Below are 17236 nucleotides of genomic sequence, written 5' to 3' on the forward strand. Positions count from 1 at the left end.
TCAGAAGGAGCTAAATCCCAGAGATATCCTTCCCAGGTCCATGTGGGACGCAATTCACAACATTTACCTATGCAGGTAAACGAGAGACATTCTAACACACGCCTCGGCATTCCCACTACCAGACGCGCAGTTTAGGTTTGGGAGGATGTGTGTCAAGTGACAGGTCAGCCTCGCTTTCATGCTTTTGCTCCACTCCTCTAGATCTAATTCCTTCTTTTGATGTGGTTTTTGCCAAGTTTGGTGCGTTTTCCCGACATTCATTCATCCTGGGATGCACATTCTTGGTCTGGAATGCGAGAAAGCCCCCGAGGATAGGACAAAACAAAAATCAACAGTCCTTTCAGTGGACATCCAGATCTGTTCCTTGTTGCTCAATGATTCACGTTGGGCCTCGTGACTTGGAGTCGGGCCAAGAGATTGGTTTGCATGATGATCTGATCTGCCTGTCCTAGCTGGATCGGAAGGAAGGAAGACAGGAAGGCAAGGATGTGTTTGCAAACGGCTGGGGGTTGTTAGCATAAAGCGAAGAGCAATCCTGCACTCTTGCTTTTGGAAAATTAAGAATCCCGAAGCAGAGATTCATCCTTTCTGCTTTTCGCTTAGTATGTTTTCTGTGAAAATGGCCAGTAATGATAATAAATCTTCGCCAGTAGCAAACCATCTGAGTCATTATCCCAACAACCCTTTCAAGCAAATTACAAACCAATTCGGAAGATTTTTTTTTTTCCTGTTTGCTTTGCAAGAGAAACGGAGATGGGTTGGTATGGTTTCATTTCCCTCAAAAATGCTCAGCTGAAGCAAAAGGAAAAAAAAAGGAAGAAGGGAAATTGCTGCCAAACCCAATTAGCATGCTGTTCAGTTTGCAGCTTCTCCCCGAGTCCGTCAGTGGCTCCTGTCCTTGCTGCCTTCGTCACAAGGATGTCAGAAGTTTTGATTAATATGCAAGTCTGTGATTAGGAAACCCTTTGAGGATGAGGGCCTTTGAGCTTTTCTCAAAGCAACTCTGAGCCAGTTGTTTTTTTGCTGGTCATTCTCAAACCGACGCAATGCTGCAGTGGGAAACACTTGCCCGTATTATTCTGTTATGCGTCTTTGATGCTTCATAGTTGTTTTCTCATTTCAGAAAAAAAAACCCTACAAAATCTGTCTTGTGATGGAACTGCCTGACATTAAATTGGACATAATGGTCCTGAAGAATAAATTAAGATGTTATTAAAACCCACACAGAGCTGTGTTCTCTCTTATCTCTTCCTTCCTTTTCCCCCCATCCCCAACCTAAGTCTAGTTTCAGGCCACTAAATTGATTGATCCACATATCATTTTTCTATTTCTGCATTATCTGTTCTACTTTTCTCTGCCACCACCGGGAGGGAAGAAATGGATACTCGTATACTTCAAAAAGCATTTTAGGGTTTTCCAGGCTGTGTATACACATATTAAACTCGGCCACCATGAAACAACACAAAAAACGAGATAATTTCATGTTGTTAACATGCTATACTTTATACCGAGCGTTATAAATGTCCACATTTCAATTCCAGAATACTTGGGCTGAATTCATCCTTCCTGTTGAAGAAATGGTGCAATCTCACTAATGTTGGTTTAGTGTGATGTTTCAACACGTCTGTTAAGGTGTAGTATTATCTGTGAATCAAGACATATATGATGCATAAAACAGTATCACTTAGGGAAAAAGACACCATTTTCAGTACCTATTCTGCACCTTAATTGCTAGGAATAGATTCTTAACTGACAGAAACATTCATCTTGCACATTAACAGGATCTTCACAAGAACGACAGTAAAAGCAACACAACCTGTTTTGACACATGTACGTTGCATAATTATTTCATATTAAAAGGTAACGGTAAAGGTTCTCCTCGCACATATGTGCTAATCATTTCCGACTCTAGGGGGCAGTGCTCATCTCCGTTTCAAAGCTTGAAGAACCAGCACTGTCCGAAGACGTCTCTGTGGTCATGTGGCCAGCATGATTTAAATGCCAAAGGCGCACGGAATGCTGTTACCTTCCCACCAAAAGTGGTCCCTATTTTTCTACTTGCATTCTTTTTACGTGCTTTCGAACTGCTAGGTTGGCAGAAGCTGGGACAAGTAACGGGAGCTCACCCCATTACACGGCACTAGGGATTCGAACTGCTGAACTGCCAACCTTTCTGATCGACAAGCTCAGCATCTTAGCCACTGAGCCACCATGTCCCATGAATTTCATATTACAGTATGCCAAATTAAAATAAGCCCTCCTTATACAGTTGAGGAACTAAAAAAAAATTATTTACTGCCACCATTTTTACAATTTCAGCCACTGAAGATCCAACTGATTGCCCAGGGATAGAAATGCAACCGATACTTACATGCCTATATAAAATGTCTATGGATTTTTAAATCGCAGCTTTTAAAACTACCCAGTATTATTGGGGAAGGAAATGGATGACGCGTACATATTTCTAAGTAAGGATGTGAATAAATCAATAAAATCTGCAGACCGACAGCTGCATCTGGGGCAAGATGCAAGGAACATCAGAAGCATGTTGGCCTTTATTTGGCTTTTGACATTCATTGTCCTTGAACAGGTTCCTAAGCGTTCTTCCATTTTTTCTTGCACCTCAAGGATTGGAGAGGACGAAGGCAGACGACCATAAGTATAAGCAATTATGCCTATGGGCCCCACTCAAAAAAAAAAAACACAAAAAAACAGCTTTTTTAAAGAGTATTTTATTAAAATATTATAACCTGGTCCCCATCCAAAGTTGAACATCAATAAAATAGAACAAGCTATGTTCGCATCACATATTTAACCAGGTTCCTGGACTATCCCATGATCTAGGACAGGGACGTCCAACCATGGCAACTTTTAAGATCTCTGGACTTCAGTTCCCAGAATTGCCTGACCATCACAAACTGCCCTGCTTAGGTGTCTATGGAGATATATAATTTTTTAAAAGAACCCACCCCAAAACGACTCAACTCATAAAAAAACATACAACAAAAACAATGGAAAAGTATTAGAAACAAAAACCACACAATCAAGTAGCCCAAAAAGTAACCCTGAAAAATGATGGGAAAGCATTGAATAAAAAACACACGATGCAGATAGTCCTCAACTTGCGACCATAATTGAGCTCAACATTTCCATTCCTAAGCAGGACACTTCAGTGAATTTTAACCCCATTTTACAACTTTCCTTGCTGTGGGTTGCTAAGTGAATCACTGCAGTTGTTAAGTTAATTACACGGTGGGTCAGTGAATCTGGTCTCCCATTGGCTTCGCTTGTCAGATCGCAAAAGGGGAACCCAGGATCCGTCCGGGGACTCCACAACCATCATAAATGTGACAAGCATCTGAATCTGAATCACGATTATAAGTCCATGGGGGGGGGGGGGAATGCTGCAACAGTCATAAAAGATGAGAAATGATCCTTTGTCGCTTTTTTTCTGTGCCATTGCAACTTTGAACCAGTGGTGAAATCTATTTTTTTTTTTACTACCGGTTCTATGGGCGTGGCTTGGTGGGTGTGGCAGGGGAAGGATACTGCAAAATCTCCATTCCCACCCCACTCCAGGGGAATAATACTGCAGAATTTCCATTCCATCCCCACTCCAGGGGAAGGATATTGCAAAATCTCCATTCCCTCCCCACTCCAGGGGAAGGATATTGCAAAATCTCCATTCCCACCCCACTCCAGGGGAAGGATACTGCAGAATCTCCATTCCATCCCCACTCCAGGGGAAGGATATTGCAAAATCTCCATTCCCTCCCCACTCCAGGGGAAAGATACTGCAGAATCTCCATTCCCACCCCACTCCAGGGGAAGGATATTGCAAAATCTCCATTCCCACCCCACTCCAGGGGAAGGATACTGCAAAATCCCCATTCCCACCCCACTCTGGGGCCAGCCAGGGGTGGTATTTGCCAGTTCTCAGAATTTCCGCTACCGGTTCTCCAGAACCTGCTGGATTTTCACCCTGCTTTGAACGGTCCCTAAACGAACGGCTGTAAATCGAGGACTACCTGTAACCCCCCCAAAAAACCCGTTAAACACATACATTCACACACAATCATTAAAAACCATTACAATCTGCACGAGCCATTCCCTTCGAAAAGCCACCGTTTCGCAATCTCCGTGGCCCCCCACACCCCCCCGATCCCATCCCGGATGATGGGGTTTGTAGTCTACCCACCACCCACCCCAAACCTTGTGGCGCATCGCTTCCCCCGCCGCTCGCTCCGCATCCCTACGACCTCACCAAGATGGCGTCGTCGTAGCCGCTCCCGCCCGGCCTCCCCCCTCCTCCCTTTCCCTTCCCATCATGGCGGCTCCTCGCCGCCGCTCACGTGACCACCCCCTCCGAGGGGGAGAGAGCGGGTGGCCCCCACCCTCCTTCCCCGTCAGCTGACATGAGGCGTGCGGTCACGTGACCGGGATAGGGAGAACTTGCAGGCAGCCAGCCCCGAAGGAGAGAAGTTGGCAGCGGGCTGGAAAAAGGCTCGGTGGGACTCGGGTAAGCCCGGCTGGGGTAGCTGCTCCTCCGCGCTTCTGGTCGGGGGTCGGAGGAGAGCAGCGGCCGGTGGCTCTTCGCTTCCCTCCGGAGAAGACTTCCCTGCCTCCCCGGCTGGCTTTGGGGACCGGGGCGTGGGAGGAGGGCGCCTCCCTCTGCAATGATGGACAGGCGATTTCAGTACCCCCCCTCCCTCCCCGAGAAAGGATCCCAGAGTGGCCGTTGGGTGGATCGCTGCTTGCTCGGGAGTTGAGGAGGAAGAAGCGATCGCGGGGAGCTGCCCAAAGGAAAAGCGGGCAGATCGGTTTAAAAATGGCCAAGGGCGATTGGTGGATTGATTGATTGATTGATTGATTGGTTGACTTGATTTGTTTTATTTATTTGTTTGTCAAACATGTACAAGGTAGCAAGTATAAGTATGAACATAAACAGGATTGGATTGGATGGTGGGTTGATTGATTGATGATTGGTTGATTTGATTGATTGATTGAATTATTCTTATTTGTCAAACATGTACAAGGTAGCAAGTATAAGTATGAACATGGATTGGATTGGACGGTGGGTTGATTGATTGATGATTGGGTGATTTGATTGATTTGTTTTATTTATTTGTCAAACGTACAAGGTAGCAAGTATAAGTATGAATATAAATAGGATTGGATGGTTGGTTGGTTGGCTGATTGATTTGGTTGGTTGGTTAGATGGTTGATTGATTGATTGATTGATTGATGGGGTTGATTGAGTTGGTTGATTGATTGATTGGCCATCCAGTCATTTTTGATTCCGAGCCACCACCACAAAAGAGAAGTAAAATAAAATGCAAATAGATCATATTCTAGTATTGCTTTTAACCCATGCAACAGTTTGTTTTCTGACTCAGTAAATCGTGACTAAACAAATCAAGGCTTATATAATAGATGCTTAAATATGGCTTCCTTCGTCTTCTCTCCATGCTCTTATAGTTGCCTCACACGTGGGCTTGAAGGATGCCATGCCATAAATCCACTGTGGATGCGTCAATCCTCCAATTTACCAACTGCCGGATTTTAAAGGATCATATCTTGCAAAAGTAAGGATTTTCTTCTAGGCTTCCATCTTGTTCTAATGATTTAGATATAAGCATGGAATGTTATGCTTCCAATGGAAATAGAATAGAATAGAATAGAATAGAATAGAATAGAATAGAATAGAATAGAATAGAATAGAATAGAATAGAATAGAATAGAATTCTTTATTGGCCAAGTGTGATTGGACACACAAGGAATTTGACAAAAAACAGGCCTACTGGAGCCTGGGGAGGCTGTTTTCACCCTCCCGGAGGCTCGAAAAACCCCCCCCCCCGCCATGGTGCAGGAGGCCAACTAGGCCACACCTACCATGGCCACGCCCACCCTGCAACCGGGCAGAGAACCCCTTGCTAAAAGTTTTGAAGCCCACCCCTGCCCGCTAGCCTTGTCTTTCATCACCTGCTTACAATCAATAAAAAACTTGATAGAACCAAACCGTCGTTTAGCAAACTCTCTGGATGGAGAATAAAACTCTCTTCGCCCCAGAATAAATTACAACTAAGATTCCAACCGAAAACTGCCTTTGTTTGATTGGCTAACGGAGAGATCAAGTGGAATTTTTATCTCTAAGAATTGGATGACTAGCTCCGTCTGTTTTCAGAGAGGATCTATGGGTAAGAGCCGGGAAGATCTTAAACCCAGAGAAGGTGTTCTTTGATGAGAAAAAGTCTGCAGATGTCCAACTGGATTGTAAAGGCAGCATCCTGGCACCGGGCTTCATTGATGTACAAATCAACGGTAAGGCATTGCAACTGCTGCTATTTAGGAGAAAACCAAGGGCCCCAATCCAAGGGATGCAGAAATGGTCAAGCACAGGAAATCAGGAGTCCAGGCAGTTCAAATAAATATATAGATTTAAGTTAAGTTTGCTTTATTGCCATTGCACCTCGTATAACAAAATTAAATGCCATCTTCAGTGTACATTATAACTATAAAAATAAAATGCGAACACACATCCTTCGCATTCTATACAATTGAATTGGATATTGGATTAGTGTTGCACTATACAGTAGAATTAGAAAAGAAAGAAAGAAAGAAAGAAAGAAAGAAAGAAAGAAAGAAAGAAAGAAGAAAGAAAGAAAGAAAGAAAGAAAGAAAGAAAGAAAGAAGAAAGTTTATTGTCATTGTATGTGTATACACAGTATACCTATACAACAAAATTCACATAACACCCAGAGATCAGACCCAACTCACATGACAATCCCCAGACACACCCCCACCCACCAAAAATTCCCCACCCCTAAAACCAATAAGACACTCAGGAGTATAAGACGCACCTTAGTTTTGGGGGAGGAAAATAAGAAAAAAAAAATTCTGCCTCTTTCTACCAGCATCCATCGGTATTCATCTGGCTAGAGTCCAGTGTGAGAGAGAGTTGAGGGCTGTTTGGAAACTGATACAGTATTTGCTGTGTGAGCAACAAGGAAGGAGACAGCAAGGAGCCTGGGCGTGGCTTAGCTAAACTATTCTAAAGCTGCATGCTGTGTTGATCTCTGAAACTTAAACTGAAACTCCTCTCCTCTGCTTGTGTTTTGCTTGTGTTGGAAAACCTGCTTTTGGTATTGTATATTTACTTTATATTATATATAAAGAGAAGCTACTGAATCCTGCTGAATCAGTTACTTGTGTGTGCTTTCTGGATGTGATTGCTGCTGCAAACTCTGACAGTCCTTGCAGCAAATAGCAAAGAGCCAGGTCAGCTTCAGCACATTATTGCAGCCTGATTCAGCACAAGCTGATTGGCGGGTGGATCGGCCTCCCGAATACCCCCAATCAGCTGTTCCAGGCTGCAGGGATTGCCACAGACCATTGGCCCCTCCGTACCTTGCGTTTTTGGCTACATTCGGAGTATAAGAGGCACCCAAATTCTCAGCCTCTTTTAGGGGGGAAAAAGTGTGTCTTATACTCCGAAAAATACGGTACATTTCTAAAGATGGCTTGCCATTGGGAAGCCAGAGATAAATTAATCCCACCATCTGTGGAGTATATTATCCAGGTGCATAAATATGATTTGCACCAGAGGCAAGTCACTGGACAACCTAAATAACAAGGTTGGGCATCTCCTTCCATCTTCTCAGGAGGTTTCGGAGTAGATTTTTCCCTGGCTACGGATGATGCGCAAGCAGGAATTTCGCTGGTTGGCCAGAAAATACTGTCCAACGGAGTGACTTCATTTTGCCCGACGATGGTGACCTCACCATCCTCGGTCTATCACAAGGTGAGGAGATCCAAAGCTGTAATGTGGATTGTTTTGTTTTGAGGGAATTGTGTAAACCTGGCCTCTATAGTTTGTCAACCAAGGTTGATGGTTTAGGTTGCTGCATGGAATTAACTAGTTGGGAGAAAAACAGAACAAGCGCTTTGGGCAACGCATTGAGCACCTGGAGAAAAGTTGAGGTCTAACTTTGTCTAGTAAAGTATTAATTTTAGATTAGGCAGTAAATCCAGATCAAGCAAGCAATGGCTTTATGGGATGTAAGTCCAGTCACTGAACCAGATCATTCTTGGGAGTCCTAGTGGACAACCATTTAGATACGAGCCAGCCGTGTGCAGCAGCTTCCAAAAAAGCCAACACAGTTCTAGGCTGCATAAACAGAGGCATAGAATCAAAATCACATGAAGTGTTAAGACCACTTTATAAGGCCTTGGTAAGGCCATACTTGGAAATACTGCATTCAATTTTGGTCACCACAATGTAAAAAAGATGTTGAGACTCTAGAAAGAGTGCAGGGAAGATCAAGAAAGAGGATTAGGGGACTGGAGGCTAAAACATATGAAGAACAATTGCAGGAACTGGGTGTATCTAGTTTAATGAAAAGAAGGACTAGGGGAGACATGATACAGTGCTCCAATATCTCAGGGGCTGCCACAAAGAAGAGGGAGTCAAGCTATTCTCCAAAGCCCCTGAAGGCAGGACAAAAAGCAATGGATGGAAACTAATCAAGGAGAGAAGCAACTTAGAACCAAGGAGAAATTTCCTGACAGTTAGAACAATTCATCAGTGGAACAACTTGCCTCCAGAAGTTGTGAATGCTCCAACACTGGAAGTTTTTAAGAAGATGTTGGATAACAATTTGTCTGAAGTGGTGTAGGGTTTCCTGCCTAAGCGGGGTTGGACTAGAAGACCTCCAAGGTCCCTTCCAACCCCTGTTATATATTATATATTAGTGCCTTAGTTGCATATGGACAACCTATCAGAACCGGTTAGGTTTCTGTGGTTTTTTTGGGGTTGCAGAAATAAGCCTCTATGAGCCAAGTAGAATAGAATTGATTACCGAAATAATCAGAGTTCTAAGTTTAGTAAGATGACTATGGACTTGATTCATACAACATCCTATACCACAATAGAACTTGGGGTTTTTTTAGTGTTATCTACACCCCGGATTAATCCTGACTCAGCTTTCCCCACTTTTCTTTTATCCTGTCCCCTTTCTTTTCTTAGGGGAGTCAAGAGGGATCTACTCCATGTCTCCCACTAGTTCTTTTTGATCTAGTTTGATAATACTGTGTTGGGGAATAAGTGAATTGATCAAAGAAAGAAGACTACATTTTATAGGTAGACGCCCACACGTGTGATTCAGCAACAATGGTCCCATTGTCTTCTCTCCTGCTAGGTTCTACCTCAGATCCGTGTACAAAACGGAGGGCCTCACGGAGCTGGTGTCCTAGGTGAATAAGAATCATTCATCGTTAATAGTTGTGTCTTTCGATGGGGTAAGAAAGATAAAGAACTTTTGCACCTTTCTCTGATCTGGTGCCTTTCTGAGGGTCAACGACTTCAAGAACTCTAGATCTGTCATGGCAAACCTATGGCACGCATGCCACCTGTGGCATGCAGAGCCATATCTACAGGCACACGAGCCATTGCTGTAGCTCAGCTCCAGCGCACGTGTGCACCAGCCAGCTGGCCCACCCACGCTGCCCCTCCCTTCCCAGGAGTCTCTACGCAGCCCGTTTTGGATGCCAGGTAAGTACAGGGCTCAAGCGGAGCGTTTTCAGCCACTGGAGGGGTGGGGAAGGCCGTTTTCGCCCTCCCCAGGCTCCAAGAAAGCCTCTGGAGCCTGAGGAAGGTGAAAAACAGGCCTATTGGGCACACCACAAGTCTGAAAATGGGCCATTTCCGGCCTCTGGAGGGCCTCTGGGGGAGTGGGGGAAGCCGTTTTCGCCCTCCCCAGGCTCCAGGAAAGCCTCTGGAGCCTGAGGAGGGCAAAAAAATTGTCCAAACGGGCCGTTTCTGGCCTCTGGAGGCTTCAGGTGGGCCTGCTAGGCCCAAAACAGGGTGCAGGGAGTCATGCACGGGGGAGCGCGAGGGGGGGTGTCACGCACACATATGCAGGGGGGCATTGAATTATGGGTGTGGCCACACACGCGCGCGACCCCCTCACGCTCTCTCCCGCTTTTGGCACGCAACGGCAAAAAGCTTAGCCATCACTGCTCTAGATCATCACGGCTAAGGGCTTGGAGTTTTGGAAATTTGCTACAGATCTTCACTTCAGTTAGAGTTTGTCGTAGCACCCATATTATAATCTTCAGGGGTCCAGACAAGCTTGCCTCATCTTATTCCAAAGTGTTTTTTTGTTTTGTTTTTCCCTTCGGCAGGGATTCATCTGGAGGGTCCATTCATCAGCAAAGAGAAGAAGGGGGCTCACCCAGAAAATTACCTCCGCACTTTTGAGTCAGGAGCCTTTCAGGATTTGCTCGCCATGTATGGGAGCCTGGATTGCGTCCGGATAGTCACCTTAGCCCCTGAGATGAAACGCAGCAGTGAAGTGATCCGGGAGCTGACCAAGAGAGGCATCTGCGTATCACTGGGTAAACGTCGTCCTTGGATGCTGAAGGATTGAGATTTAGGATGCAGACGTCCAGTTTGTTTCGGACACCATGGCATGGGAAGCAAAAGGCATTCGCAGCAAATCTCAAGGTCATGAAGATGATGAGCAGGTCTCCTTCTTCAGCAGGGGGGCCTCCTGAGGGCCTCCAGAGCCTGGGGAAGCCGTTTTTGCCCTCCTGGAGGCTCGAAAAAAGCCTCCAGAGCCCGGGGAGGGCAAACCCCCCCCCCACACACATACACCCTGCCGTGGTGCAGGAGGCCGACTAGGCCACGCCCACGATGGCCACGCCCACCCAGCAACCAGGCAGAGAACCCCTTGCTAAAATTTTTGAAGCCCACCCCTGACTACATGATGATTGAACCATGTGACTGGCGACTCTTGGGGGTGGGGTGGGGACAAATTTTTACTTTCAATTGCGTGTAAAATCGGCGGGAACCTAGAGCCGGTTTTCTACCCAGTCTGTGCCAATTGGATATGTCCCAATAAAATGTTATTTGAGGAATATGCCTGCTCTCAGAGTTCTTATTGAAGGGGATGTATTACTTGGAACCTTGACGGGAACATTGTATAGAGTTCTCTCCATTTCTTTTTTCTAGGTCACTCTGTGGCTAATCTATCTCAGGCTGAGGAGGCTGTTGGTCAGGGAGCTACCTTCATTACTCACCTCTTCAACGCCATGTTACCTGTGAGTAGTACCTAGGCAAGTTTCCACTTCTAGCATCTTAACCAAACTGGTTGTAAGTTACTTTTTTTCAGTGAATTAACCCCTGGGGTTTGAAAAACCCCACTATTGCACGGAATTGTGGGTCCTCCTCTTAAGAAGACCTCTCAGATTGTCTGGTCCAGCCAAGAAATGGAAGAGTGGTTTCTGTAGTCCTTGTTCCTAATCCATGTCTTGTGTCCTAACATTTTTTTGTGCAGTTCCACCACCGAGACCCCGGGATTGTGGGACTTCTCACAAGTGACAAGATTCCTCCTGGTCAGCAAGTGTTTTACGGCATGATCTCAGACGGGATCCACACGAATCCTGCTGCTCTGAGAATCGCACACCGGGCCCATCCTCAAGGTCTGTCTCCACAATTCACCTGAGATGAGAAGGGGCATTTTTTAAAAAAGTTAGTTTAGCCCAATATTGTCTGTGGATATTGGGAGGGCTTTGATCTAAAGATGGAGAACATCAAAGAGAGAATACGATTCAGTTCTCTCAAAGTAAATCATGGTTTGTTTTAATGTTGGTTTGAAGACACTTCTGTGACCATGTTTATCTTACATAAGCAGCAAATGGCTGCTTTTTCCCTTCATTAGGGTACCTGAAAACCTACCGTATTTTTCGGAGTATAAGACGCACTGGAGTATAAGACGCAGCTTAGTTTTTGGGGAGGAAAATAGGGGGAAAAAATCTGCCTACCAGGTATTCATCTGGCTAGCGTCCTTAGTCTGGTCAGCTTCAGCACATTAGTTTGCTGGTATCCCCTGCTTGAGGATTAAAAAACAGCTTCTAAAGCACAACTGATCTTTGGAGAGAGAAGCAATGAGAAAAGCAGGATCAGAGGGAGTAGACAACGCAAAAAAAGCTTCACAGCTGAGATTCGGAGGGAGCAGGCAAAGCAGGGAAGCGGAGATTGCTTCACTCACTAGCGCCTCATTAGGGCTGAAAAAAAGCTTCGGAAAAGCTACATTTGGAGTATAAGGTGCACCCAAATTTTCAGACTCTTAGGAGGGGAAAAAAGTGCGTCTTATACTCCGAAAAATATGGTAACTAACCATTTATTGGCTTGGTGCAACACTGAAGTTATTTTCAGGTGGAATGTACAGGCTCAACTTATCCCTCCTTAGGTCTGATCCTGGTGACAGATGCCATCCCAGCAATGGGACTTCCCCCTGGCAGACATACTCTGGGCCAGCTGGTGGTAGAGGTAGAAGGTGGAAATACCTACATTGCAGGTAAGGGCACTCCTAGGTTGAAATCTCAATTAGTCACTCAAACAGGTGGGCTGGTTTTTCCCTAAGTTCTTCTCCAAGACCCAAAAGGTCTCTGCAAACCTGTGAGAAGGACTACAGTTCCCATCATCCCTTATCCAACTATCTTTAGATATAAGGCTGATCATCTTTCTCTTCCTCTGCCTCTTTCCAGGTACCAAAACACTGAGTGGAAGCATCTCCACCATGGACACCTGTATCAGACATTTCATGGATGCCACTGGTAAGTAGAGTCTGTCTTACTAGGACACAGGGTTACCATCTCCCAGGGAGCCAGATCTGTTGAGGATTTATTTGTAATCCCTCCAAGGGTGACCCTCGCAATGACTCTGTGTCAGGTGCGAAAGATGAGGTCCATAAGTGAAGGTTCAATTCCCACACAAGAATTCCCTGGCTGGGGAATTCTGGGGTTGAAGTCCACACGTTTTCAAATTCTCGTGGTTGAGAAACTGTCAAGAGTTTGTTGCAGCGCACACACACAAGCAGCCTATTAAGCAGGATTCAATTTACATATAAGAAACTTCTTTATATACAATACCAACGCATAGGGCATACAATTCGCTTGTAGGTTTTTCCACGTTGTAGAGAAGAGACATAGCACAGTACAAACACAGCACAAAATGGAAGCAAAAAATGGAGAAGGCAAAACGGAGGAGAGAGAAGCTAGTGCCTTCAAGCTTATATAAAGGTAAAGGTAAAGGTTCCCCTCACACATACATGCTAGTCATTCCCGACTCTAGGGGGCAGTGCTCATCTCCGTTTCAAAGCCGAAGAGCCAGCGCTGCCCGAAAACGTTTCTGTGGTCATATGGCTGGCGTGACTAAACGCCAAAGGCTCACGGAATGCTGTTATCTTCCCACCAAAAGTGGTCCCTATTTTTCTACTTGCATTTTTTATGTGCTTTCGAACTGCTAGGTTGGCAGAAGCTGGGACAAGTAATGGAAACTCATCCCCTTACACGGCACTAGGGATTTGAACCGCTGAACTGCCGACCTTTCAATCGACAAGCTCAGCGTCTTAGCAACTGAGCCACCACGTCCCTTCCAAGCTTATATACAGAACAGTTAAGCCACACCCATGCTCCAAACTGTCTCTTATGGCCCCATACAACAAATACTATGTTTCAGTTACCAAACAGTCCTCATTGGCTGATTGCCTATTCCAGTCTATGAACATACTCTGATAGAAACACTGGCGTAGAGACACAGTCAATCCCAGAGTCTTCTCAGAAGTGGTATAGAATGAAGGATTTCATTCTCCCAAGCGAAGAACCTTTTGCCATTGTGGATTCTAACTAAAAAGCAACCCCCATTTCTATTTTGCAGCCTGTTCATTAGAAACAGCCCTGGAGGCTGCCTCTCTCCATCCTGCTCAGCTCTTAAATATTGAGGATCAAAAGGGAACCTTGGATTACGATACCGATGCAGGTAGTATTGCTCTGATAAGGATTGAATTCGGATCGCACTGTCTCCAGCTCAACATGGAATCCATTGAGAATCCTGTCAGATAGGCTGAGCTGAAAATAAGAGGATGGGCTAAAGTCTCCCAGAAAATTTGATTGGATCTCATTCTCTTTGATCCTGGCCCAGCAACACCTTCACCATTACTTCAGAGGTTCTGGATGGTGGGAATCCAAACCACGAACCTCTTATCTTCTATCTTCCACTCTTTAGATCAGGGGTCTTCAAATTTGGCATCTTTAAGACTGATGGACTTCAATTCCCAGAATCTCCTAGCCAGTATGGCTGGCTGAGGAATTCTGGGAGTTGAAGTCCACAAGTCTTAAAGATGCCAAGTTTGGAGACCCCTGCTTTAGATGTTAGGTGTGTTGCAAAGATTGCAACCTTCCTGCCTGTGGTACTCATGGAATTCTCTCCTTGGAGAGGCCCATCTGCCTCATCCTTCTCTGGTGAATGAAGAAGTATATTGTAGCGCCTGAATGAGTCGGATACCAACTCCTCAAATTCCTATCAACCAGGCTTGGGGTGAGAGGCATCATTTTCTCTTTCCTACAGATTTTGTGCTGCTGGATGAGAGTCTTCATGTACGAGCCACTTATATTGCCGGCGAAGAGGTCTGGAGACAAAGCAACTTCATCATCTGAAGTTGTGCAGAGCTGGATGGGCAGCGCTTCGGACTGAAGGCAGGGGGGGGACTCAGAGTGGCCCACAACTCCATTTTCCCCTAAAGCCTTCTGGTTTGCCTCATTTTTCTCCACAGACTCTCTTCGAAAAGTCCTGCTCAAACTGTAGCATCAGCTGCCCTCCTTCCTATGGAGGACAGTAGAACTTTTCTTCTCAACTTGATCCAGGTAGCTGTCCCACAGGCATGAGGTGGGACTCCTTCCGGAGCTTAGCAGGGACTTTCCTCACTGTTCATCAAGAGACTTACTGCTACTGGGGAACAGCTGCTATTTTTTTCCCCAGAGTGCCTCATTCTTTGTCTTTCAGCGCAACCTCTTTACTATTTGGATGATGCTTTGGGAAGGGGCCATCTGCTTTGATCCCATTTAAAGCCAACTCTACACAGCACTGTTACAGCTGACTGGATTTGTCTAAGCAGCTGAGCTGAAAATCTGGGGTGACATTAAACCCCAAGGCAAAATGTGCATCCTGCAAAAATAATTTGTTTGACAGCTGGGGAGCCCTTTCTGACCACAATTGCTGAAATCTGTAGTATGGTTTTATTTCATTTTGAGCTGAAAAGGTTGAGAATACAGAGTAACAGAGTTGGAAGGGACTTTAGAGGTCTTTTAGTCCAACCTTTTGCTCAAGCAGGAGGCCTTATTTCCAGACAAATTAATGAACACCCTAAAATAGGTTCAATATTTTTTAAAGCCTCCCATATTCTACCCAAAAGAATAATGTACAGAATATATACATTAAAAACTCCCTTTGTACAACAACCCTGTAATCCTTTAATTTGGGGTAAAGTCGGGACGACTAGATGCAGTATTTGGAGAAGGGAGATTCTATCAGCAAATGACCTCGGTTCTCACAATATGCCTAGCTATGAACACACCGGCCATGCTTAACACTGCACATTGAGCCAAACATATGGATGCCTGTTGAGGGTAAAACTGCCCTCTGCAAAGTGGTGCAACGGACCAGACAGCGAATAGATACGTTGCTTAGCAAAACACACAGATACTCACAGACTCTGAACGTTTAAAAGAAAAATAAACAGTCTTTACTTGTAATAAAACAAACAAACTTGGCTTCTCAAAACAAAGATAACACTTCTTCAAATAATCACGGTTCAACACAAAAACATAGTTTGCTTACAATTCCAGTTCTCTTCAGTAACACAGACACAGTTCCTTTCAGCAGTTCAACCTTCTAATAGCAGGAGCAGAAGTGAATGAGCCTTGGTAGTACAAGGGTTTAAGGCACCCTGTTATTAAGCTGCTTAAGACCAGCTGCCTGCAATTACTGCAGGGTTCGAATCTCGCCAAGGCTCAAGGTTGACTCAGCCTTCCATCCTTTCTAAGGTAGGTGAAATGAGGACCCAGTTTGTGGGGGCAATAAGCTGACTTTGTATAAATATACAAAAGGATGAAGGCTATTGCTGAGCACATTGTAAGCCGCCCTGAGTCTTCGGAGAAGGGCGGCATATAAATCAAATTAAAAAAAAAAAAAAAAAACTTCCTGCCTTCTTTTATGTCTGCTTAGCACAGCCAATTAGTCATCTTGTAGCAGTTAAAGATACAGAACATAGTTTTCTACATATTACCTACCCAACAGTAGGACAATGTTTACTTCATTCTCCTGCAAGTCGATGGATCACAGCACCCATGATCGCTCAATAGCACCATTGGCTGGGAATGATGGGAGATGTGATCCAACCCATTTTTGGCAAAGGAGGACATATATTCAGTGCTGTTCCTTTTACAAAATGGAATCTTTGGCTTCATGCCATGACATGTTTTTTTCTTCTTTTTTGACATGCTGTGAATTTAAATTTTCAGCCATTGCAATTCCAGCGAAGTACCAATTTTATCTGATTCTTTTATGTTGGAAATGTTTCTTAAAAGCATAACTTTTATAAAGGGGAATAAAATGTTCAGTCCACGACCAATGTGTTGTTTCCTCCAGCAGAGGGAGATTGTGGTAGATGAATGTTCACTTTCACCAAATCTATTTGCTGGGAGGATATTGATTCATTGATCAATTAGTGCCATCAAGTAATTTTTAACTCCTAGCGACCACATAGGTAGATTTTCTACAGGATGATCAGTATCTAACCTGGTCCCTTCGTATCTTCCAACAATGCCTAATCCCTACTGTAACAGAGTGCATCCCCCTTGCTGCTGAGCCTCTCCTCTTTCCTTCCAACCTTTCCCAACATTAGAGAAAAAAATCCCCCATTGGATCATTTATGACAGAAGTGAATGCAAAAATCTACCCTTTCACAAGTATAAAGAAAAAAATCACTGGCATGCAAGAACCAAGTGCTTGCCTCCAGATAATTTGGAGGAGACTTGGACAAGCTTAAGCAAAACATTCCCAGGCTGTCGAGAAGAACAGGAACTGTAGTCCAAACCCCTCTGAAATCCAATTGCAAGAGATTCTCAGTCATCCAAGTCATGCTTGTCCCCAAGGTGTTTTTCAGGAGCCAACTGGACTTTGTTTTTTATATTTTGAAGACTCGCTTTTTCTTCTGAAGATGTTTTGCTTCTCATCCAAGAAGCTGCTTCAGTTCTGATGCTTCTTCAGCTCTGGACAGGATATCCTCACTATCCTGTCAGAGCTGAAGCAACTTCTTGGATGAGAAGTGAAACGTCTTCAAAAGAAAAAAAAAAACCAAGAAAATCCAGTTGCCTCCTGAAAATGTACCTTTGG

At 44.7% G+C, this 17236-nt stretch overlaps 1 protein-coding gene across 2 annotated transcripts; it reads left to right on the forward strand.

Moving 5' to 3' along the window:
• The first annotated feature begins 4444 nt into the window (after positions 1 to 4444).
• Positions 4445 to 15701, forward strand: AMDHD2 (amidohydrolase domain containing 2). Of its 2 annotated transcripts, XM_070954936.1 has the most exons (12): positions 4445 to 4519; positions 5479 to 5585; positions 6185 to 6321; positions 7662 to 7801; positions 9198 to 9252; positions 10183 to 10395; positions 11012 to 11100; positions 11337 to 11481; positions 12252 to 12359; positions 12550 to 12618; positions 13721 to 13822; positions 14411 to 15701. In XM_070954936.1, exons 2-12 carry the CDS (start codon positions 5503 to 5505, stop codon positions 14497 to 14499), a joined length of 1230 nt encoding a protein of 409 aa, XP_070811037.1. In that variant the 5' UTR covers positions 4445 to 4519; positions 5479 to 5502; the 3' UTR covers positions 14500 to 15701. The 2 variants fall into 2 exon arrangements, with proteins under 2 accessions (XP_070811037.1, XP_070811038.1); XM_070954937.1 differs by lacking the exons at positions 4445 to 4519; positions 5479 to 5585; positions 7662 to 7801 and having other exon boundaries at positions 6261 to 6321.
• The last annotated feature ends 1535 nt before the right edge of the window (positions 15702 to 17236 follow it).

Source organism: Pituophis catenifer, unplaced genomic scaffold (genome assembly GCF_029215685.1).
Source record: "Pituophis catenifer annectens isolate HBS135680 unplaced genomic scaffold, rPitCat1.0.hap2 SCAF_16, whole genome shotgun sequence".
Taxonomy (NCBI): Eukaryota; Metazoa; Chordata; class Lepidosauria; order Squamata; family Colubridae; genus Pituophis; species Pituophis catenifer.

Coding starts and splice junctions, on each gene's coding strand:
- AMDHD2 (XM_070954936.1), top strand. CDS start 5,503: ATGCCATGCCATAAATCCACTGTGGATGCGTCAATCCTCCAATTTACC. Junction 5,586..6,184: donor AAGGATCATATCTTGCAAAA/GTAAGGATTTTC, acceptor GTCTGTTTTCAG/AGAGGATCTATGGGTAAGAG. Junction 13,823..14,410: donor GGATTACGATACCGATGCAG/GTAGTATTGCTC, acceptor TCTTTCCTACAG/ATTTTGTGCTGCTGGATGAG.